The sequence below is a fragment of the Protopterus annectens genome, chromosome 7.part0, assembly GCF_019279795.1.
Source record: "Protopterus annectens isolate FY-2018-M chromosome 7.part0, PAN1.0, whole genome shotgun sequence".
NCBI lineage: Eukaryota > Metazoa > Chordata > Ceratodontiformes > Protopteridae > Protopterus > Protopterus annectens.
In genome coordinates this window covers 1755431581-1755455835 of record NC_056739.1, presented here as the reverse complement: position 1 = coordinate 1755455835, position 24255 = coordinate 1755431581, and the positions used below count along the sequence as shown (strand labels likewise).

Genomic DNA, 24255 nt, shown 5'->3' with positions numbered 1-24255 from the left:
CATACATTTTCCAAGCCTGATGACATGGTAATGACATGGTACTCTGGAGCACACTAGTGGTTGTGTGTGAAGGGAAAATAATCTATCTGGGGAGTTCCCCAACCGATGGACAAAGTCCAAAAAGGCCTCTCTTTTCATAATCTGCTTGTGAGGGTCTGCTTTGGATCTGTTAAACAAAATCTGCACACTGCTCTTTTCTGATGGGATATACACAGCTTGAAAGAACATGTTGTGCCAAACTGATGTGTCTTAAGTAATCAAGGTGAGTCTATAAAATCAATAAGACTTGATGCCTCCTTGTTTGTTTATGTACCGTATTACTGTGGTGTTGTCTGTGTAAATCTGTAGAAAACCTGGATTCCAAAGGTAAGGCAGGGATTGAAGAGCTAGGAGCTTTCATTTTTGTTATATTTAGGTAGGCCAAGCCCTACGTCATCATTTCCTGCTTTTGTTGCTGCTCTCCACTCCTCTCATTCTCCTCTCAAAGGGCAAAGAGAAGACTCTGAAAAAGATGTGGATTCTGAATCAGGTGGGTGATTCATTGAACTATTCGTCCCAAACCCATTCCCCAGTGGCTTATGCTTCTGATTATGATGATACCTTGTCTCCTGATTCCCATAGGGATGAACTCATCTTTGCAGACACCACTATTTAATGCAACATTTTCAGTGGAAGGTTCAAAATTATCTGATGTCCAGAAAAGATACTATGCTCTTTTGAAATGGGGATAACTAAATCATCTGACATTCCTCTTGTTTTTGAGGTTTTATTTGATATGTTTTCCACTGTCTCTCTTAATTGTGAGTTCCAGCAAACTGTCCCAAAGAAACCAAATAGAATTTACAGGCTTCCAAGCTCTGATAAGTTTTTATATAGAAATCCTACCTCAGATTCAGCTATTTCCTTTTCCTGGAAAAGCCTGAAAAGTTCCTTCCTTCCTCTCTTTAATGTTTTGCTCACTGAAAAAAATCAGATGCCTTTTGTTTATTCTGGGTAATTTGGAAAATGCCCTCTCAGATTTAGAGGCCTCTGATATTACATCGTCTGCATTGTCTCTACTTGACTCTACTTCTCAACCTGCTAGGCGCTCTATTAAATGCAGCTGTGATGCTGTTGATGCCTATTCTACAGCAGCTGTTACTGAATCTGTTATTTGTATATTCTCAGGGTTTAGATTGCAGCCTTTACCTGAACGTGCCAAAGCTATGTGTTAGGTTCTGCTGCTACAGAACTTTTCAAGACTCTGCAGGAGAAAGGTAAGGTCATGCAAGATTTTAAACAAATCATCTTTTCTCTTGTTCCTACATTCCACAAAAACTATCTACTAAGGATGGTCCCTTTGTTTGCAAGGAACAATAACCATCTCAGAAGGGTAAACGTTCAATAAAAAAGATTGCAGGACAAGTCTCAAATGGATTCCAAGGGTTCTAAACTCTCCTTTCCTGACAAACCAGTATCTTTATGGCCATCAACCTTTGCATCCCTCCCCACTTGACCTTGGCCATTCCCAGGTTTTTCCATCTCAAAAGCTGCCCTTCTAAACCTGGCAAGCCATAACATCAGACTAGTGGGTTCTACTGACCATTCAAAACAGTTACAGGATCTCTTGGATTGCTCCTCCTTACCTCTCAGGGTTTCTACCCAGCCTCTTCCAAGCCAGGTTCAACTTATTCTTCCTCTTTTTTCAGACCTCTTCACTCAGGCAGCAATAGAATTTGTACTGACTCATCTACAAAAGAGATGATTTTATTCAAGAATGTTTCTGGTTTCCAGAAAGAGGGCAATTTGAAACGTAGTTTAGACCTTTCTACACTCAACCCCTTTCCCAAAATTCCTTGTTTCAAGATGTTAACCCAACAGTCCTTACTTTCAATGGTTCCTCCTCAAGCTTTTTTGGTGACATTTGATTTAAAGGACACGTACTTCCATATCCTCTTTATCCAACATGCTGGAAGTTCTTAAGGTTCTGTATCTCTTCATATTACTTTCAGTTTTTTGATTTCCACTTTGGTCTTTCAGCTGCAGCAAGCTTACCTCTCAACTGTCTAGATTTTTGTAGAATGTCCAGATTTATGCCTATGTTTGATCTGCTCCTTATAACATTTTTAGTTTTCTGGCAAATTACTGTGAATTGAAGTCACTAAATAATGACATACATTTGATTTTCAGACATCATATCTTTCAAAAATATATGCTACCAACAATCATATTATTCTAGCAAATTTCTAGGTTTATAAGAGTGATATTTAAATTCTGCCCCTATTTTATACAGCACTTGCCATTTGAGCTGTTTTTAATGTGAATATACCTTTTAAGTGCTGTTTGCTTCAGCTTTTTTCCTTTATCACCTTGTGTTCCACTAAGTTCAGCTTTTCTCTCTTATCACAATACACTCCACTGATTCCAGCTTGTCTCCCATACCACCCTACAGTCTACTGATCCCAGCTCACCTCCATTATCACCCTACACTCCAATGATTCTAGCTCTTCTCCCTTATTACTCTGCACTCCTCTGATTCACGCTCATCTTCTATATCACCCTACACTGCACTGATTCCATCTTACCTCCCATATCATCCTACACTCCACTGATTCCAGCTTGTCTCCCATACCACCCTACAGTCTACTGATCCCAGCTCATCTCCATTATCATCCTACTCTCCACTGATTCCAGTTCCTATCCCATATTACCCTGCACTCCTCTGATTCAAGCTCATTTCCCATATCACCCCACACTCCACTGACTACAGATCTTCTCACATATTGCCCAGCACTCCATTGATTGCTGTGCAGTTTCTCTAATATCATCCATAAAAATACTACAGCATCTTCTCTCATGTTTGTCAATCTATAACCTGCTGCATTAATTCTTTTCTCCTCTATTTACCCCTTCTATATTGTGGCATCTAATCCATCCTAAATTTTTATTCTAGATTTTCCACTTTTTTTCCTCTCACCAATCAACCAATCAGGAGCCTTCTAATTGTTTTCCATCAATCCCATAATGCTATTCTCTTTGAAGCTTTCACTGCCTTCACTTTGCCCTTACTCTCATGCTTTTGTCATTTGTTTATCCTTGGTTAGCCTTTCTCTACCATTCTTATTGATCTGTACTGATCTAATATCACCAGGTATACTTTTCCAGTTTTCTCCCATAAGGAATCCATAGTCTACATACTCCTGCTTCATGATTTCTGTCCAGATATCATAAGGTTAGCCACAAACTGAAGCATGCCAGATCTCTTCTCCTAAATTTAAAACTACCAAAAAATAAAAATATTTTGAAATACATAATTTTGAAGTCTTATGTTTCTTCTCCAAGGACATCTATGTGCATTTGAAGTTCCAAGGAAGTGAATGTGTAAATGTGGGAAATGCCTATAAAGGCTAAGGCTTTGTTTTTTAAGGTATTTAAGGTATCCCTCCTGCTCAGAGGTTTCGCAATCTTGGAGTTAGTATATACAAGTAGTGGGGATTTGGTATACAGCTGCCCTCCACCATCTCAAGAGATGGAGTGAGGTGCAGAAAAAAAAGCTTTAAATTTGTAACATATAAAGTACAGTTGTGTATACTTACCATAAATGTAGATGTTTGAATGTATTCACTGTTGCAGTCATCACATTTGGGTTATCTGCTTGCAGTAGCCCTCAGTCTGCCTGATTATCAAAGTCTTGGGTTCTGCATCGGTTGCTGTCTCATCTTCCATAAAGTCAGGTAGTCAGGGATATGAAGCATGCAGCCGACACCATTACATCAGTTTTTCTTGCCCTAGATGTCAGGTGCCCCCCCTAATGGGAAGCAATTAAATATATATACAAGGTTACACCTCCAACAAAAAAAGCAAATACACCAAAAAGCTTTAAGCATAGTACAAAGGAATAGAGGTATTGCCAAAAGAAGTCAGGGGCCTGGAGGGAGGGTAACCAGGACTGCAACAGTGAATACACTCAAACATCTACATTTATGGTAAGTGTATAAAACTGTACTATGTTCTTCCTGCTTCACTGTTGCAGTCATCACTTTTGGGTAGATTTCCAAAGCTAAGGATGGGAGGAGGAAATTAGATAGCATAAGGACCAGCTATAAGGCCCTGCAAGACTGCAGTGGCAGAGCCAGCTCTGGATTTAGAGAAAATTGGCAAATGGTAATGCTTGGTGAAAGTATGTACAGAACTCCAGGTAGCAGCTTCTAGGATGTCCCTGGTAGGGACACCTCTGAGAAAGGCTGTAGAGGTAGATGCAGCCCTGGTTGAATGTGGTCTTATCCCCTGTGGGATAGGTTTTCCATGGTGGTTATAGCAGAAATGAATGCAATGGCCTATACATTTAGAAATGGTTTGCTTTGAAATGGCCTTCCCCTCTGCCCCTGCAGCAAATGCCACCAGCATCTGTTCAGATTTCCTGAGAGGTTTAGTCCTGTCCAAGTAAAATCTAAGTTGTCTATGCACATCTAAGGAGTGCAGTATACCTTCCCCTTTGTTCTGTAGATTAGAAAAGAAGGTTGGCAAATGAATGGACTGATTAAACGCCATACTGGATACTACCTTGGGCCTGAAGGAGGGATTGGCCCTGAGGGACCCCCTGTCCACATGAAAGATAATGAAGGGCACCACTGCCATAAGGGCCTGTAATTCAGACACCCTTCTTGCTGAAGTGATGGCTAAAAGGAAGGCTGTTTTCCAAGAATGGAATTTCAAATCTGCATTTGCAGCTGGCTCAAAAGGAGGTAGAGTGAGATTTTCCAATACAAGGTTAAGGTCTCAGGCTGGAGTTGGGGCTGTCCTGGGTGGTCTTAAGTTTCTGGCCCCTCTGAGGAACTGCTTGAGCAGTGGATGAAAGAAGAGGGGTGGCTCTGTGTTGTAATGAGCTGAAATGGCTGAGGCATAAATTTTGATGGAGGAAAAGGAAAGGCCCTTGTGAAGCATCTCAGTTAAGTATTGAAGAATCTGAGGTAAATTGGGTGCTGCTGTGCCCATCACCTGAGCTTGGTTCCAGGAACAGAATTTTTTCCATTTTTCAGCATAAGATTTTCTAGTGCTAGGCCTCCTTGCCTCCAGAATGACATCCAACACTTGTTTACTAAGGATGGTAATGGAGTGGTCAGGTAATTAGCCAGGCTGTCAGGTTCAGGGTTTGAAGCTGAGGGTGCAGAATCTGGCCCTTCTGCTGGGACAGCAGGGTAGTGGGTTGAGGCATGTGCCATGGTGCTAGCAGTGACACACTGTGCAAGAGGGGGTACCAGTGTTGCCGTGGCCAGTCTGGTACAATAAGTATCATCCTTGGTTTGTCCTGTTTGATCTTTAGTAGTACCTTGGAGAGGAGAGGCAGAGGAGGAAAGGCAAAAACTGATAGATTTTTCCAGGTGAAGGACAGGGCATCCACTTTCCAAGCTTGTTTGTGGGGAGTCCTTGTGCAGAATTTTCCAACTGGTAGTTCTGGGCGGAGGCAAACAGGTCTATCTCTGGGCTCCCCCATTGTTTATCAACATGTTGAATGTCGTTGGTTCCAGTTTCCACTCGTGTGGGTCTATAAGATTTCTGCTTAGTTCGTCTGCCAGTGTATTTAGCTTTCCTGGCAGGAATTGAGCCTGTAGGTGCACTTGGTAGCTCAAGGCTGTATTCCACAGAGCCAAGGCTAGTCTGCAGTGAGGGTATGAGTGGTCCCCCCCAGCTTGTTTATGTACCACATAACAGTTGTGTTATCTGTCTTAACCATTAATTGTCCTGGAAGAATGTGGTCCTCGAAGGCTGTCAGAGCATTCTGTACAGCTAACATTTCTTTTTGATTGATATGCAGGTGCATTTGACTTGGGTTCCATTTGCCCTGAATGCACTTCCCTGCCAAGTGAGCCCTCCATGCATATTCTTATGCGTCTGTTGTTAGGGTTTGGATGGCAGGGGGTAGAGTGAATGGCAGTCCCTTGTTTAGATGACAGGCCTCTGCCCACCAAAGGAACTCTAACTGTAGGCAAGGTATGATAGGAATCATAGATCTAGATCCTTAGAATGTTGACACTATAAGCTTTTTAGTTACCATTGTAGTTTCCTCATATGCAGTCTTGCATATGGAATTAGAAGAATGCAGGAGGCCATGAACCCCAAGGCTTGCAGTATTTGTCTTTCAGATAGCAGGGTCTTTGTGGCCATTAGTTTGAAGTAAGCTGTCAAATGAACTTGTTTCTGTGGTGTGAGGAAAGCCACCTGGGAAGTTGTGCGCAAGCTTGCTCCCAGGAATACAATTTGTTGTCAGGGTACAAGATGTGATTTATTTTCGTTTATGGTGTACCCCAGAGAAGTTAGCACCTTTTGTAAAAACTCCAGATGATTCAGTAGTATGTCCTGGCTTTCTGCCTGAATTAGACAATCGTCCAGGTATGGGTACATCCGAATATTTCTTTGCCTGCAAAATGCAATGACTGGAGCTAGGCACTTTGTGAATACCCTGGGTGCAGTAGATAAGCCAAAGGGCAGTGCAGAGAACTGATAGTGCATGAAACCTGCTTTGAAGTGTAGGTATCTTCTGCAAGATTCCCTGATTGGGATGTGCAGGTAGGCTTCCTTTAAATCCAGTGTTGCCAACCAGGCATCCTTGCCTAGCATAGGAAGCAACTGGTGAAGAGTTAGCATCTTCAATATTGGGATCACCAAAAAAGTGCTTAGGATAGAGAGATCCAGGATAGGACGCCAGGAGTTGTCTTTTCTGAGCACCGGGAAAAGTCTTGAGTAGAAACCTTGTCCCCTTTCCTCTTCTGGGACAGTTTGAATAGCCCTTGTACTTAAGAGAGAGAGAACTTGCTTTTGAGCCTCTGCCCACTGATTTGGGGGTAGATCTGGCCAACCGTTTGGGGTTGGTAGGGTGTGGAAGTGGAATCTGTATCATTGGGAAACTATATTTAAAACTCATTTGTCCTGGGTAATGAGTTCCCAGTTTTTTGCCTGCAGAGCAATCTTTCCCCCTAAAGGAGCAGTCGGTTGAGAAGGGCTTGGAAGTTTTAAAGTTAAGTCATTGAGACAGTTTACCATAGGGGGGAGTTTTACTTCTCCTTGCTTTGGAAGTGGAAGCCCCCCACTGCTTAGTCCTGTGCATACCTTGGGACTGAAGCCTGGGTGTTCTGCTGGTTCTGGGTTTGGACTGAGAAGGCCTAGAAGAGGCAGGAAAGAACCAATTCTTAGAGGGCCAATGCCTACTAAATCTTGGAGGTTGTGCTTGCAGGAAATCTTTAACAGTTTGCATAGATTTAGCTTTTGCCTCCATCTTTTTAAGTACTTCTTCTGCTTTGTTGCCAAACAGGTAGTCCTAGTTTAAGGGAGCATCCAGCAATTTAGCTTTAACATCATCTGGCAAAGATTGCTCCTTAAGCCAAGCATGCCTTCTAAGTACAGACCCAGTGACAGCAGCCCTGCAAGATGCCTCTAGTGAATCAAAACCACATTGCAAAGTATGTTTTCCAACTTGTTCAGCAGAATGCATTAAATCCTGTAAATCCTTATTTTCAGCACAGTCAGGAATCAACATAATTTTCTGTTTAAACAAGCCGATAATATGCTGCTGATACTTTAACATATGAAACTGGCAGTTTAAGGCCCTGATGGCCAAAGTTGCAGAAGTGTGTACCTTCGTACCCCATCTATCCAGAACCCTGGAATCTCTATCAGAGTGGGTAGGATTCTTGGCAGTAGTAGTCTTAATGCCCTTGGGTCCCTTTGAAATGGTCTCAGGATCTGCAGTAGGCTTTTAAAGAGGAACTTGTGAGAGTCAGGAACCCTGTAATATCTATCTGGTTTTCCAGGAGCAGGAGGTAAGGAGTCAGGGACCAAGCTAAATTTCAAAAAGGCATCATCAACAATGTCCAGTGCAGGGGGGATAGCTAAAGGCCTGTGTTGGGGCAGGAGTAAGAAATTACTGTGCCTCTTTTTAGAATCAGAATAATACTGGCTTTCCCAGTGAAAATGCTCCCTAAGAGTATGCAAGGTTTCACCAAAAGAGAAATCCTCTGGAGGGGAAGCAGAGGGAATAGAGTCCTCTGCATCAGAATCCTCATAGGTAGATAAGGGTAAATCCCGGTCATCAGAGGAAACAGAAATTTCAGAATCCTGATCAGAAGAATCATAATCAAATTCAGTCCTGGGTCTCTTAGGACTCTTAGGTTGGTTGCCCCTGGTTAAAGTAATAAGGTCTTCAGCCATTCTTATCATTTGGATTTTAGGCATAGAGGCCTGACCATGTGGTCTGGGCGACGGTTTTCTAGGCATGGATCAAGTTTTAAGCCTTGAAGAAGAAGATGGCATTGGTTTAATATGCAAGTCAGTAGGCCTGAATACACCCTCAGAAGCTGGTGCCTGCACAATGGCTCTGGACCCATCCAAGGAAGAGACATCCACAGGTTCCACAGTTGAAGCATCTCGCAACATACCAAACTCCGAATGGGTCTCAGTAGAGGCCTGCGAATCTGAAGTAGCGGGTATCAGGGGCTGCAAAAGCACCTCACTGAGTACCAGTGAACTGGTGACTAGCTTAGGAGAAGCGTTGTCAGCAGTTTTAGACCTAGGCGGCCTGTCTCTGTCTTTATCTTTGTGTTTTTTCGGAAAGTCAGTAGTCGGGTGGCTTACCGAAGCCATATCTGGGTAATTGAACTGAGTACCAAAATATTTAGAATCATAAATATGCCGATGACGAATAGTTTGTTGTTTAAATAAGGCACAAAACTGACAGCGAGGTATGTCGTGGTCAGGGCCTAGGCAAGGAATATAGTATGAATGAAAATCTTTATCAGGTATTTGCTTTCTACAAGAAATATAATTATTGACTTTTACTGACATCGGTTTAGAGCAAGAAAAAGTTTCCCCAATGGGGTACTTAGCTTTAGTTGAAGACTTTGGTTCTGAAGCTCGAAAACAAAAATTTCAGGAGTCGGCCGACCGGCACTTGTGAACTGCTTCTGCTTCGGGCACCGCACAGCAAGAAAGACTGAGGTAATGGAGTCAGCTGCATGCTTTATACCCCTGACTACCTGACATCATGGAAGATGAGACAGCAACCAACGCAGGATCCAAGACTTTGATAATCAGACCGACCGAGGGCTACTGCAAGCAGATAACGCAAATATGATGACTGCAACAGTGAAACACGAAGAACATCACCATGTTTCCAAGCTCACCATTTTCCCCTAAATCATTAGATTATTTATTCTAAGTTTCAGAACTTGAATATTCAAAAATCACATTTCTAATAAAAAGTCAGGAAATCAGCCCTGACCTTAGTCCCCAACATTTGATTACACAAACCTAATGACTCATGCTAGGCACCACTCATAATGCTTGATGGTCCTGTACTTCATTGCATGATGTATAATAAATTGTTTTTCCGATATTCATTCAGTCCCCAGCCCCTAACTGCATGATGTATAATTAAGTGTTCCGATATTCATTCCATCCCTGGCGCTTAACTGCATGATGTAAAATAAATTGTTGTTCTAATATTCATTCTGTCCCTGGTGCTTAACTGCATGATGTATAATAAATTGTTGTTCCAATATTCATTCAGTCCCAAGTGCCTAACTGCATGATGTATAATAAATAGTTGTTCCAGTAGTCATTCAGTCCCCGATACCCACTTTTTCCAGCTCAGGGTTATGTGTTAAACATACCCTGTCCAGACACTCAGTGGCACAAGTCAGAGGAACTGATTGTAGAATAGATTTAAGGCTATGCCAGAATTAACTCCCATGGCATGATCACTACAGCGCAATTTCCAAATTCATATGATTAATGTCCTTTAACATTCTAAAGACACAACATGTGCTGACGATGTCAAGGAAATCTAAGAACATGAGGAAAGCCAATGCAGACACGGAAAGGAAATAAAAAGCACCCCAAAAAGAGAGTAAAATGAGAACCTGAGTGCTGTGAGACAGTAATGCTAATCCTGAATCAAGGAATGTGATACAGTCTCTTCTTCATGAAAACAGACTGGGTATATGTGGAATCATTGATTTCTGGCTAAAAAAAGATGCATTACAGACCATATACTCACAAGACATTTCACAAAAACTGATCTTACAAAACATCCAAAGGTTTGCTACTGTATGTCAAATATATAAATTCATGTGTTTATACTAATCCAGCAATATGACAAACAATGAAGGTTAGCCGGTACTGAAACAGAAGAAGGACCCTTGATGGTTGCCTACTAGTTCAGAATACACTGTAGGAGATCGAGTTAATTTCAAAGATACAAACACTTGGATTTTGCTAAAAGGAATGGAAATAGGAAAAGTTGGAGGATAAAGTGAAAAAGAGAAGCAGATAATTAACAAATGAAATGAGAAAAGAGGAAACTACACTTTATTTTTTTCTAAATGAGCTTGTGGCCACTCTCTTTTTAAGTGCAGTAGCAGATTCCTTCTTAGAAACTTATCACACATAAAATCAAAGAAGTGAAAAGAGAGTTCTCATTAACAAACTCACTGAACTAGAACTTTAAGTAAACTGCTATATCAACTAGAAACCTTTTTTGGCAGCATAGCACAGGCCTGTAGTTAACATTTAGAAGTGCATGCTTCAGCTGAGACTTGAACCTATGTTGTCCTGATCACAGTTTCAACTTCCAGTTATTCTACAGTTAAGATACTGAAACATAAATGATGTCCAAACTACAATTCGGCACCTTCTTGTCTAACCATCTGATGTATGCTTAATCATTGATATGTACCTGTACAGAACAAAATAACTCAGCACCGGCTACACCCATGGCATGCTTTGTTATATTTTGTAGTTTGCCCATTAAATCACTGGGAGATGGTTCTGTTAGATTACTTTAATCTAGACTGGCAATGAACTGGCAATGAACAAGAAGGTATATGGGAATGTTGAAGACAGTTGATCATTTTGTCCATGTGGGTTGATAAAGATGAACAGAGGTGGAACAGGACAGACAGGGCAGAAATGTTATTAACAGTAAGAATGGTAATGCATGGAAAAGTGTGGGATTAGAGGTGGTTTCAAAGGAGAATTTAAAAAAGGCGATAATAGGAAACACTAGACTGAATGTAACTCACATCTGTGAACATGAACGTAACTACCCTCAGTCCAGTGTTCTCCATTATCACCATAAGTTAATGAAGTGTACTAATAAACAGAAAGTGCAGCCTTTAAAACACTGTCCATTTCCTCACCTAAGGGAACAGACAGCAGTGCAATCAGTGGAGAGCTCATAAATGGCGTTTTCAAATGAAAGCACTAACACCATCCAACCAATTGTACCAACCTACTGAATGCTTATTTTTTTTAAAGCAAGTCCTACATCAAACAACACTTAAGAGATGTAACATGCCTTCTGGACATGAACTCCCCACCCCCAATGCAGTTTCAATAAATGTTGAAAGCTGGACCAATGCCCATTTATCTAACTGCCTGAAAGAGGAGCTCTATTGCAGTCATTTTCAGTTGTTCCCTGAACTAACACTGGTCTCACATGCTTCTTGATTCATCTTTGATTCACAATTGCAAGACTTAAAACAAAGCAGAACAACTTCCACATGGAAACATAATGTTGCAAGGTGTAGGTTGCTATACAAAAGTCAATTCTTTATGATGATAACAGCACCCAAGGCTCCATCCTTGGGCAATATCTATGTTTATACAGATATTTTTATACCCCAAGTAGACTGTAAGAGAATTTTTTCCTCAGGTAGACAGCAAATGTTGGAGGTGTGTGACGGGGAAGAAAGAGGTACTTGGGAACATATTTTCTGGGAGTGCGGTGGGTTAGTGGACTTTAAGGATTCCTTGTGGGATGTACTGTCGGAGAAGCTGTGTGGACAGATTGGTGTGATGAGGGAGATGATTTTTCTGTACTGTGATACAGAATTGGAATTGTCTAGACATGGTAAGGCCTTGTTGTGTCTAATTATGGTGGCTGCCAAAAAAGCAATTACTTTAAAATTGAAATCAAAATCTAAAACAACTATATTAGAAGTAGTGAACATAGTGACAGAGATAAAACTGGAATTGAGATCTTTATAAAAGAGTAGGAGCAAACTACATAGGAAAAATGGGAATTGTGAGACCAATGCATACAGGGGAGGAATGAGGTGTAAAATTTAGGCGGGACTTAAATGAGCTATGTAATGTTTGAATGAAAATGATTGGGTAGATTATAAGTGCTGTTTGCAACTGGTAGTGTGTCAGTATGGTTTGTGATGTAAAATGCTTGTAACTAGGATTGTCTTGGTGTGGTTTGTTTTCATATGTATAAATGTATGATTGCTTATGTCATAAGTAATGGTTTAATAAAGATGTTCTTGTTTAAAAAAAATAATAATAAATGTGCTCAAAGACAGTATCAGCCCCTTTTAAGTTTTGCCATGAACAAAATGCACTACAAATAGGTCTTATTTATTAATACAGTTCATAAAACATGTTACCATTACTAGTTACATCGTCACAGTTATCCACTAAGAAATATTACTGGTTTTACCAGCTTAGTGATCCTGACGTGGTAATTTTAGAAGTAAAGTTTGCCATAATGATTGATTCCATTTGCATAGACATACTTTGCAATTATTTAATCTATTTTAGGTAAGCCTAATGTTTAAAGAAAGCAAGAAACATAATACAATATTAAAGCTTTGTCACTTTGCTGCTTGTGCCAGTCAGTCAGTGTTCTTTTTCTTACGGAACCTTCCATTATTTTGAAAACAAAAGCATATCAGGTTTTACATATAGCAAATTTCATCTTCAAGGTCAGTAATTAGTTGCACCTGTTGACTATTACTTTATAGCATATTAAATAAATTAAGTTTGTCATAGTAAGCTTTGTGAGTTTCCTTTAGATGCACGTGTTACAGCTCTGCAAGTTGTGCTGCTATACGAACAGTGTAAATCTCCAAGTCTTGGACTGAACCTGTTGGAATAACAAGCATTTAGAGAGGGCGAGGCTAAACATGATCCATGCCTGTGTAAGGAGATAAGGAGTTTTGGTGCCACTGTTTCTTACCAAAGGGATATATGATCTTGTTTTTCTCATGGTTATAATGTCCAGTGCTGCCATGGAGTTCTACGTAACCCAAATGGTGTAATGGTGAATTGAAACAATAAATAGCAAAAGTATGTATCTGCTTGGATAACAATCAGTGACACATTAAGACTGTCATGTATTATATCTAAATGAAAGCAAGCCTGCTGATGCCACCTTGGGCTTCCAAGTACTTTATTTGCAACATGGGACAATAAAAAAGAAATATTAAAATTTACCTTCATAGGCCCATAGACTTCACTGCGATCAAACATCAGTTTAAAGTGTGCCAAGTTGTCCAGGAATGATTGCCAGGGCAAATACTCAGTTTCTCTAGATATATATTTTGTGGTGTTCAAAGCCAAAGTTGTTGAAACATATTTTGCCCTAAAAATAAAAGTATATTATAATAATTTTTCAATATACTAAATGCTTTCATCACAAAATAAGTAACGATTCATGTCTATTACAATACGTCAAATACAAAGATATCCCTACCAGCTGGGCAACGTGTATCTGCATACCTATGTACAGAGAACATGTGCAATGCTTTTACCTGTTGATTCAAAACTCCAAATGGCATTTTGCATTTCAGATGACTTTCGGGGGGGGGGGGTCTCAGGCTGAAAGAACAGGTAAGTTCAATGCGAGAGAAGGACATGATGTACTGAAGAGTCTCCCTGTACAGCAAGCAAAAGGTTTGAAAATTTAGATCAAAGAAAAATATTAAAATGACAGTATAAACAGGACTGTCAGACACAAAATGATGAAGAAGGTCTGAGCAATGGCAGTGTAATGACAGAGACTGCAGGATACACATAAACTGCTCCAGGAAAAGCATGGGGTTTACACTGAATTTACTAAGCCAGATTAGAAGTACAGATGGCAAAGCCTGCAGGAAGGCTGAAGATAAATATACCAATGACATGTACTACTATGAATAAATAAATAAAGAGATAAATAGACGGATATGTAGATGATAGATAAATAAACAGAAATACAAAACAGGGAAAATACACATTAGCTGAACTAGAAAATGGAAATAACGTATAGTATTTGGAGTGCTGATATACCTGAAGATAGAGCACAATAAATAATAGAGGTATTATAGTGATGCAGGAGAAACAGAAGTGTAAGTATGTACATTAAGTAGCAATGACAAAACAGACTGCATTGCAGACAAACAGAGGGTTTACCTTCATATGTCCATGATGCGCATGGGCGATAACAGGAAGGTCGAAAGGAGGTTCCCAAACTTTCACAAACTCAAAAAAAAATTGTTCGAATGTGCAATGAGCGAATGCACATTGGCATTCGCTCACTGCAGATTCCACATTTTGGGTGAAGATTGCACTATAGTGGGGATCGGGAAATGGTCCCTTTCCCCACTGTAGTGTGATCTCAGAGTTAGTATATTAAAGTAAGGGGGTGTGGGGGGTGCAGGGGGGCTTGCCCCCTGCATTACGATGTGTATTCGACTCTGTAGTTCAAAAATCTTCGAATGATTTTTGAACTTTGGTGACGTTCAGCATTACATTTTTCATGTTTTTGAGTCGCACAATAGTGCGTTCGCATATGTCATTTATGGACATATGAAGGTAAACCCAAACAGAGCAGTGAAAGAAATGTTATGGACATCATGCAGTAAATGAGGATAAAAGTAGTAAGAGAGAAAATAATGAACTCAAACACAATGAGTAAAACAACTGGAAAAATGCAATGAGGCTGTTGAAATACGTAGAGCAGCCAGAAATGTCAGCACTAAAACCATTAATTGGCAGATACATGACAACAAGAAAATAATTAGCAGTAAAGCAACAAAACAATGACAGCATGTAAACACAAAGCATTGTGCTGGATATCTCATTTGGTCACTCAGGGCAGCCTGTGGAAGACAGTATAATGGTTCTGAAACCACTTTTAAAGACATATTACATACTGTTGTAAAAAGCAATGCATTGTAGAAGGACAATTCAGTGAAATGAAGTGCCCAGCTAACTGGTCCTTAAAGGAGTACAATGGGTTTCTCAAAAGCATTCCTCAAATTCTCAGCCCTTTTGCTCCCTATTTACAGTTCCTTCCATAAAGCAACAACAATGCACCATTTAAATATTTCTAATTCACCTTACCTCTCTAATGGGGGACTACCCTAGTGTACTGTGATGATTTCACTTTCAAATGCATTGCCTTGCGCTTTAGTAAAACTTGAGAAGGCCCCCCACTTAATCATGTCATCAAAGCCAGGCAGTTCAGGTACTTTTTCTCAGCAGTTCCCTCCCCAAAGGGACATCACCATGGCCGGCCTCTGCTTCTAAGTAAAACAATGAAACCCACCCATTTTGTGATGTCACAGCTCCCTTGGCCTTCCCCCACCCATTGAGTGCTCAAATACAGCTGCTGGAGGTAAGTTCTTTTTCTGGCTTTGTCTCCAGTATGCTCTGTTTTCACAATGGAACAAGTCTCCCTATAGCAGCTTGTCTCATAGCTTCATAGTTGGTGATTGTGATCTTCCTTATGTAAATGTATTGGTCTAGGTTCTTTTGGTCATCAATGTGTTTGCTACAATAATCGTTTTTGTCCGGCTCTTTATTACTTAAGTTTTATAAATAATAAAACGAAAGGCTGTATCAAAAACACTTTAATATAAAAGCACTTACCAGTGTTGTTTTTAATCATAGAGCAACATCAAAATGTTTTTCATACAGCCACTCGTTTTACTTTGTTGTTGTTATATTTCAGTTGTTTACTTTGTTTTTTAATTATTTGCAGTGATGTCTTTGGCCTTTGCTGTGGCATTTGTTTGTGAGCTTGTGCACATGGTATTGGTTGCCAGTAGCAACCAATTTCATTTTTTGAAAAAGAGTTTAATATTAAAATGCGCTTACCAGTTGTGTTTGTAAGCACTGTGGAATATTACATTCTTTTAGTAATACAGCCATTCTTCTTATTATATTAGCTGTGTTTTACTTAGCTTTGATGGGCACTCATTTTAACTCTGTTGCTGGAAGTGCTGCTGGAGGACTGGTGGGTTACAGTTGGCTGGAAGGATGGATGGAATCTGTGCTGTTGTTTCATTCGCTGTTCCGATACATGTTGCACACCTTTTTTGGCAAAATAAATGTATTAGCGATAAAGATGGCATTGGCAGATAAATAGAACTGCTGTTGTTTATGGATGAGTCATTTTTTCCCCCTAGTTCACTGTCTAACTTTCAAACCAAATCATAGTTTCTGGTCCCCGACCTTACGTTACGAAAAGGACCACTAGGTGCTTTGGAACAAGTTTCCTCCTTCCTAACGTGTTTCTTCCTGTCTTTTGACTCTACCACTTTAAAATTTCCCCAAAGCTACTTGAACGCAATATTTAGATATTTTCTCTCATCCTTTGCATCTACAGCTCCGATATTGTGAGCCATCTTGCAGCTTCTAACATTCCTGACTGTTCGGAGAAAAGTGCATGTGTGTAAGTATTTGTATGCATGTCTGTTTATGTTTCTGTCTGCATGTGAGTGAATGCATGCATGAAAGCAAAGTGTGTGTGTGTGTGTGTGTGTGTGTGTGTGTGTGTGTGTGTGTGTGTGTGTGTGTGTGTGTGTGTGTGTGTGTGTGTGTGTGTGTGTGTGTGTGTGTGTGTGTGTGTGTGTGTGTGTGTGTGTGTGTGTGTGTGTGTGTGTGTGTGTGTGTGTGTGTGTGTGTGTCTGTGTGCCTGTGTTCTTTTCCATTCCTGTTTAGCACTTATTCATCATCAAATGTGTTATATATCAGTCATGTTTGTCCTTTTGTTTTCTTCCCTTTTTTTATTGTTTTCTGTTCTACCTTCTAACTCACGTTTCATAACTGTCATTTTTATACACATATCCTTTCCTTTCTCTTTTCATTCTACCTTTCATCTTTATTGGTAGACATGTACATCCCTGCTTGATCTAACCCATGCCCAAGAAGATCCCTATTGCATGCAGTGACCATGCAGTGCAGTCACTTATCCTGCCTTTTCTTTCTCTGCCATTGGTAAACACTGTAGCATATTTGATAACATGACTGTATGCCACGTCTCCTGTCCACCTCCCTTGTCCTTCACCTGTGCTTTCTACACTTACACCCAGCCACTCATCCACGTTCAAGTGCAGTGGGACATGTATGCGTCTTTGTGAAGTTTTGCTATTTTCTGGGCTAGAAAAAGCTGTCTGTTCTCATCCTTATGACAGTTTTCAGGGGAACCCAATCACACTATTTTGATTTGCCTGCACACTTGAAATTCACTCCCTTCTTCTCCTTATCTGTCATGCCTGCTGCCTGTAGTAGCTCTGTATGCAACTCACTGGCTTTCTCTTCTTCAGTACTTCTGAAGCAATTTTCCCTCCTATCACTTTACAACCATCTGTAAGTCTAGCTGTACCTCAGTATTCTTAGATTTTCATGGACTTTCCACTTTATTGGATAATGACTACCCTATCTTTCTTTCTTCTCTTACTGTATTCTTTCCTCATCTTCTCTTCTGTCTGACAGTTCCTTTCCTATGACCTGCTCTGCCTGTCCTCTCTAACATCTCCTTCCCAATCGGGACCCGTTCCTCTCAGGACATACTTTATTCTTACTCTCATTACCACCTATTTTACTGTAGCACTGTTTTCATATCTAGTCTCACTGCCTTTCCTCATGTCTTTCTGCTATATCTTCTCAGGTCAAGTTATATCCTCATCTGACTCCTTGCCACAAACTGGCACAGAGACAGAGTTCCCCCAGCATCCTCCTCATTTGGATTATATCACCTAGTATCCCAGTTATCCTAGCTGCCCTGTATGAACCTCCATTACACAGATCTCCAAACCACACTGCCATATCCCAGCCTTAAGAACTGATCCACTTTACCACCTTACCTCTCCTCTATACAATTTTCTTTCTTTTTTTCCATCAAGTTCTTAAGACTTTTTGCTGTTTGAATACTGTCTAGTATTTCTAGTTGAACCTGTTTTATTTGATTTACATACTATGGCATATTAATTTTTTTTTATGCAGGGGTATTCTAGAACTTGATAGTAACTGGTTTATAAATGATTGTTTTATGTCCTATTTATGCCCAGATAGTTTTATATATTTTCTATCTACTATACACTTTTACCTAGTCAGTTTTTCCCTTCCATACAATTTAACTGTTGCACAGCTGAACATGGAATTAAAATAATGAAGCAATCCATACAGATGGAGACAAACGTGATGCATACAACTATAGTCTCCACTAGATTTATCTATCTATGCATGCTAGTTAGGCCAGTATTCCAGTATGAGTCTGAAGTCCTGTGTGATCTTGGGCACAAAATAACTTGACCTTGACCTATCATGAGGTGGCACCTCCAGGATTTCCCTTTTGTATACAAAATTCACTTAGCCATTCTGCTCAGTGAAAGTGGCACACTTTAATGCCAGCTTTGTACACTGTTGCATATTAACTCTCAGGTTTACAGAAGGCCTTGTGGCTGTCTTTAGCCTGGCAAGCTGTATTGACTTCATAACTGGCTTTGCTGGATTTAATTAGCCCTGCTATTTTCCAGTTTAGTTTAATTAGTAAACTCTTGTCATTCTGAACTTTGCTCTGACTCTGGTCATGATTTTTTTTTCTTTTGTTATATACCATGTTAACATTTGAATTAAACCAGTGTGTCTTGTTTTTGGGTTTGCTTAGGGCTTACTTCCTGTGGGTACAGAAACCTCTATGCAGCCATTTTCATGTTTGTACAAAGTTTTTAGAATAATTCTGCATAGGCTGTTGTGAACCTTGGCATAGACAGGGCACTGATTTTTGACTGTTACTAAATAGGATGTAATTTGATTTACAATTTTTTTGAATGTTAGCAGTTTTTGCTGTGTTTTCCAAGTTTATTTTTATTTGTAATGAGGCTGGTTTGTGATCCAACCTCACCATTGAGGATGTGATACAGGGTGGGTAAAACACTATCCCATATTGGTTCGAAGTAGGTCCAGTATCTTTGAACTTCTGGTTGAACTGGACACTAACTGGTCATTACTAAAACCTAGGAGATGTAGTTGCATCGTTTCCTAGCCTATAGAGGGGTAAGTAAAGTCTCCCATGAATAGTGTTTGGCTGGGTGGAAAGTGCCTCCAGTAGGTTTAGGTAAGAGATGTAGCATTCGTGTGATATAGATCATTACCTATATTGCTAAGGTATGGTAAGCATTGTGTTGGGTCACTCAGAGCAGCTTGAGGAAGACAGTATAATGGTTCTGAAACCACTTTTAGTAAAGACATATTACATACTGCTGTTAAAAGAAATGCATTGTAGCAGGACAATTCAATGAAATGAAGTGAAACAGCAGACCAAAATGAAAAAGCTTGTTTTTCTGGAAACTGTCTTCATAATCAGGGATGGTTGCAAATTTGGTTATTTAAACTATCAGATCTGAAAGAACTCTAGAAAAAAAACACGTTTGATGTTTTTTGTAGGATAATGTTTGTTTCCTGCAGAAACAATATCTGGAAGTTCGACTGCAGAATCCAACACTAAGGCACTGTACAAGCACATCCACTCGTGCATGAATCGTGCCATCCCAAATAGAACCAAGATGGTCTTCTCCAAAAAAAAGGAAGCCAATCTGGTGGTCCCCTGCTATAAACAAACTATACAACAGAAGGAAGAAACTGTTGCAAAAAAGAGGAAAATCCCAGGATGCAAAAAACTCCCTCACCAGCCTCAGTAAGAAGCTGAGATCCCTCATAAAATCCTCAAAAGCTAGTTACGAAAATAAAATTGCCAAAGACTCCAAAGATAACCACAAGGCATTCTATAGTTATGTCAAGAATCTAAATGGCAATGCTCAGATCTGCTCTGAGTTACAACAGAATGGCATTAAATATACTGATCCCAAGGATATTGCCAATATCCTGGCAGATCGATTTAGTGCCAACTTCATCCCCCTCTCACTCCCTAAAGGGCCCATCTCAATACCAAAAGATTGCCAAATTCCGATAATCATGGCCACACAGGTAGAAACTGCACTCTCCAAAGCTAAGAATACAGCATCCATGGGACCAGATGACATCCCAGGCTGTGTACTACATGAACTACAAAATGAACTGGCACCTCACCTAAGTGTCATGTTTAATCATAGCCTCTCCTCTGGCTTTGTGCCCACTGAGTGGCGCTCAGCTACAGTTATCCTGCTCCTCAAGGGAGGATCCACCTTGGATCCCAGGAACTACTGTCCCATCAGTCTAACAAGCCTGATTTGCAAGGGCATGGAACTCATTATCATGGAACTTATAAACAAAGAAATTGGCAACCTTCAAACACTGGACCCTACCCAGTTTGGGTTTGTGAAGGGCTGATCTTGTCTCCTGAATCTGATTAACTTTGAATCAGTCTCCAGAGCTCTGGACGAGGGTAAGGCAGTCCACACAGCCTATCTGGATCTCACCAAGGCCTTTGACACCACCCTCCACTCTGGAATCATAGATAAACTTACTAAGCTGGGCATAAATCCCTACGTCACTCGATGGGTTGCTAACTGGCTTACTGACAGAACCCAGACAGTAAAAGTAGCCGACTCCAAATCCAGCTCCAGACAAGTGACAAGTGGAGTACCTCAGGGTTCAGTCCTGGGACCACTCTTGTTTGGCATCTACTTCTCTGAAGTACAGGCCAACACTAAGGGACTCTGGCTAACAAAGTTTTCAGATGACTGCAAACTGGGAGCCATTATTGAATCCCCAAATGATGTTGATATTCTACAAAAGGGCCTTACAGAAACAGATGCCTGGTGGCAGAGCCATGGGCTAAAGCTTAATGCCAAGAAATGTATAGTTATCCCCTTTGGAAAAAAAATGTACCCATGAATTACCACATAAGTGGCAGGACACTAAACATCGAAAGTGTGATGAGAGACTTAGGGACATAGGTGGACAGTGGTCTCACTTTCGATAATCACATTGCCACAACAGTCAGGAAATCCTTCTATGTGGCACACCTCATCACTAAGGGCTTTTCATCCAGAAAAAGGAGGTCATTGTCCCACTGTACTCATCCCTCATTAGACCCATTATAGAGTATAATGCCCAGTTTGGTATGTACCTCACAAGACATCTGCAACAGCTGGAAAGGCCACAGAAATACCTCACTAAAAGAATCACATGCCTAAAGCAAATGCCATATACTGACCATCTAAAAAAACTCCAGTTATACTCTGTGGCATATCGTCTACTCAGAGGCAATCTCTGCTTAACATACAAGGCCATGTCAAACCCTGAGCTGTTGGACATGCTCCACTTAAAGAAATCCCAATCCCTCAGAGCCACACGCTCCAGGGATCTAAACTTGTCATCACAATGAGCAAAACATGCTGGAGGGACAGGTTCCTGACCCAGAGACACCCCATACTCTGGAATAGACTGCCCATACATATCAAGCAGAGCACCTCATTGCCCCTCTTCAAAAGGAACCTTGATGATTGGATGGGAGATAGGAAATTCACCCCGGGGAACATGTCAGTCGCCCTGCTAGACAGGGGCCTGGAGAAGTAAATATTGTGGGAAGAAATATCCAGGGAATTCTTATGGCTAGGCTTGCATAGGCCCTAGGGCCGATAGCCTAGTACCAACTTATGAACCTATGAACCTATGTAGCAACTCTCACTGGTGGAGGTAACGCACTGGTAACATTATCCTTGTAGAAGAGGCCCTAAAGAAGGTTCCAGTGGAGACCAATGTTAATGATATTTGGAGCAAATGATACTGTATGTGTCTGTCTATATACTGCAGAGATTCATGAACTGGAATAACTGCAAGAAAGCAGAAGTCCCAGAGTCACAAAGAGGAGCACTGAGACACACACATAACTTAAACATGACTGGCAGGATAGGGAATCTAATGCTCTCTAAAGACTTCATAAAAAATAAAGGAAGAAAAAATGTGGATGCTTTGTTTTAAAAAGAAGAGTTCTAAGAGAAAGTGAAAAAGTCAAAAAAATTTATGATGTATGCAAAGGTAGAGATAAAAACTAAAAATAATAGAATGGATTAAGAGGAAATAAAGTTAAATGAACAGCAAGATTTACAAAGTGAAACAAAGAAAGAGCAATGTATTATATGTTCACAAAGAATATATCTGCATTTATCATCACCTCAAATGCGGCAGCTTGATCTGTCTCATCTTATAAACAGGATACCATTAACAGGGTGCACACCTAGTTAAAAGTAAGGGCATGTGCCTCCTGCACACAGTACTTTACCTGCTGCTATGCTGTTGTTAAAGAGATTATGGATATATGATGTACGTAAAACTGATATAATGTGCCTTTCAACTGCTTTGAGCATGTGTTATGGAAAGACAAGCAATATGTGTTATCTGAAAAAACTTGTATGATTGCAGAATTTTGGTTGCCAAACAAAAAGATAAAAAAAAAAAAAACTGTCATTTCATCACACTAGTTACACCTTTACTTTGGATGGTATGTGAGAGGTTGGCACGCTCTTTTTATTAATATATTTGTTTAAAAACTGACAAGCATACCTTTTTGCCAAACAATAGATGTGGAATACTGAATGCTAGGCTGTCTCATCAAACCTGTCAACAACCTTATAATCATTGTATAGTTTAAGTGATATGTATTATACTTAAGCTAGCATACAGACTTACATATAGTACCAAAGCAGCATAATCAAAGTACGCCAACAACCTCTAAAGGAAGTATGAGTAACTTCACACATCCTCATCCAAATTTACTTTTCATCAGCAGTGGATTATGTAGCCCAAGCAATTATATTACGTTGGATCTAGGACCGTTTAACGAAAGTTCAACAGTCCGAATTCACTATCACTGAACACACTTTAGCGAAAGCGCTTTCACCGAAAAAGCACTTTCACTAAAGTGTGTTAAACAAAAATAAAAAAAACACTAAATTAACATTTTTGCAAGGGTGCCAGCCCCCCTACTTTATTATTCTCACTCCGAGATTGCACTACAGTGGGGAAAAGGGAATTTTCCCTTATCTCCACTGTAGTACGACCTCCGCAATAGGCATACTTACACAAAAATACTTCTTCGGTGAAAAGCACTTTCACGTAAGCATGCCTGTCCATTAGTGATTCGGTGATGGTGTCATTCGGGGATCAGTACAGATCCCATTATGTTATCATAAAGAGCTGTGTAGGTTATAGCTACTACATCAGTTGCTCTAAGACACTTTTATAATAAGGCATACTTACGCAAAAGTGCTTCTTCGGTGAAAAGCACTTTCGCCTAAGTATGACCGGCCATTAGTGATTCGGTGATGTTGTCATCCGGGGATCAGTACAGATCTCATTACATTATCATAAGAGCTGTGTAGGTTATAGCTACCACATCAGTTGCTCTAAGACACTTTTATAAGAGATTATGCAGTACTAAACAAATACCTTAAACAACTTATTCAGACATGCAAACCATATTATATGCATTTATGGGTCTATATGACATGGTCGACAGTTCAAATGATCGACAGTTTCTTTGGTCGACAGTTCATTTGATCGACAAGCATTTCAGGTGGGGGGCTTCACCCCCCAAACCCCCCAATGTGGGGGGCTGTGCCCCACACCCCCCCCCTAACTATATATATCAACTCCAGGGTTTCACAACATTGGGGAAGGGGGCAAATCTGCTTGTCGACCAAATGAACTGTCGACCAAATGAGTGTCGATCATATGAACTGTCGACCATGTCATATAGACCCGCATTTATATATATATATATATATATATATATATATATATATATATCTATATATATCTATATATATATATATATATATATATTATATATCTTGGAGTGCGCAGATTATGCTCAGATATTCTGAAAAAGTCAAACTAGTTAAGTGTTAAAGTGGAGCAAGACCGGACCTTACCAAATGTTAAACACTACCTGCTAAAGTTGGGTCTCAGGCTAGGCAGTAAAATCTGCCAGTACTGTCCAGTAAATAACAGCAACAGAACAAAACATCTGTTTCTGCCTGCTGTCTCTAAAGAGGAGTTCCTAATTTCCTGTTATAAACATAAATAGGAGGTTGATTAACAGAAAATGTATTTGTCTACATTTTCTAAAGGACACAAAGTCTGAAACTTAAATATATGTAACTATATGTAATTATTTAGTAACTTCAGGCCTCAGTGGTTTCTCTGAAAACCACAGCTTTTAAGAGGATCTGAAGGTGAGTGTAAACATAAGGGCCTGCATTATCCTGCCTTTCTGACAGTGAATGC

At 40.2% G+C, this 24255-nt stretch overlaps 1 protein-coding gene across 3 annotated transcripts in view; it reads right to left on the bottom strand.

The window, feature by feature from the left end:
• The window catches only part of LOC122807225 (alanyl aminopeptidase, membrane), a 1192582-nt gene that overhangs the window by 142996 nt on the left and 1025331 nt on the right, over positions 1–24255 (bottom strand). For all 3 annotated transcript variants that reach the window (XM_044078301.1, XM_044078300.1, XM_044078302.1), the window contains one exon: positions 13252–13399. In XM_044078301.1, coding sequence (XP_043934236.1) covers positions 13252–13399 — 148 coding nt within the window. The remainder of the gene's footprint in view (positions 1–13251; positions 13400–24255) is intronic.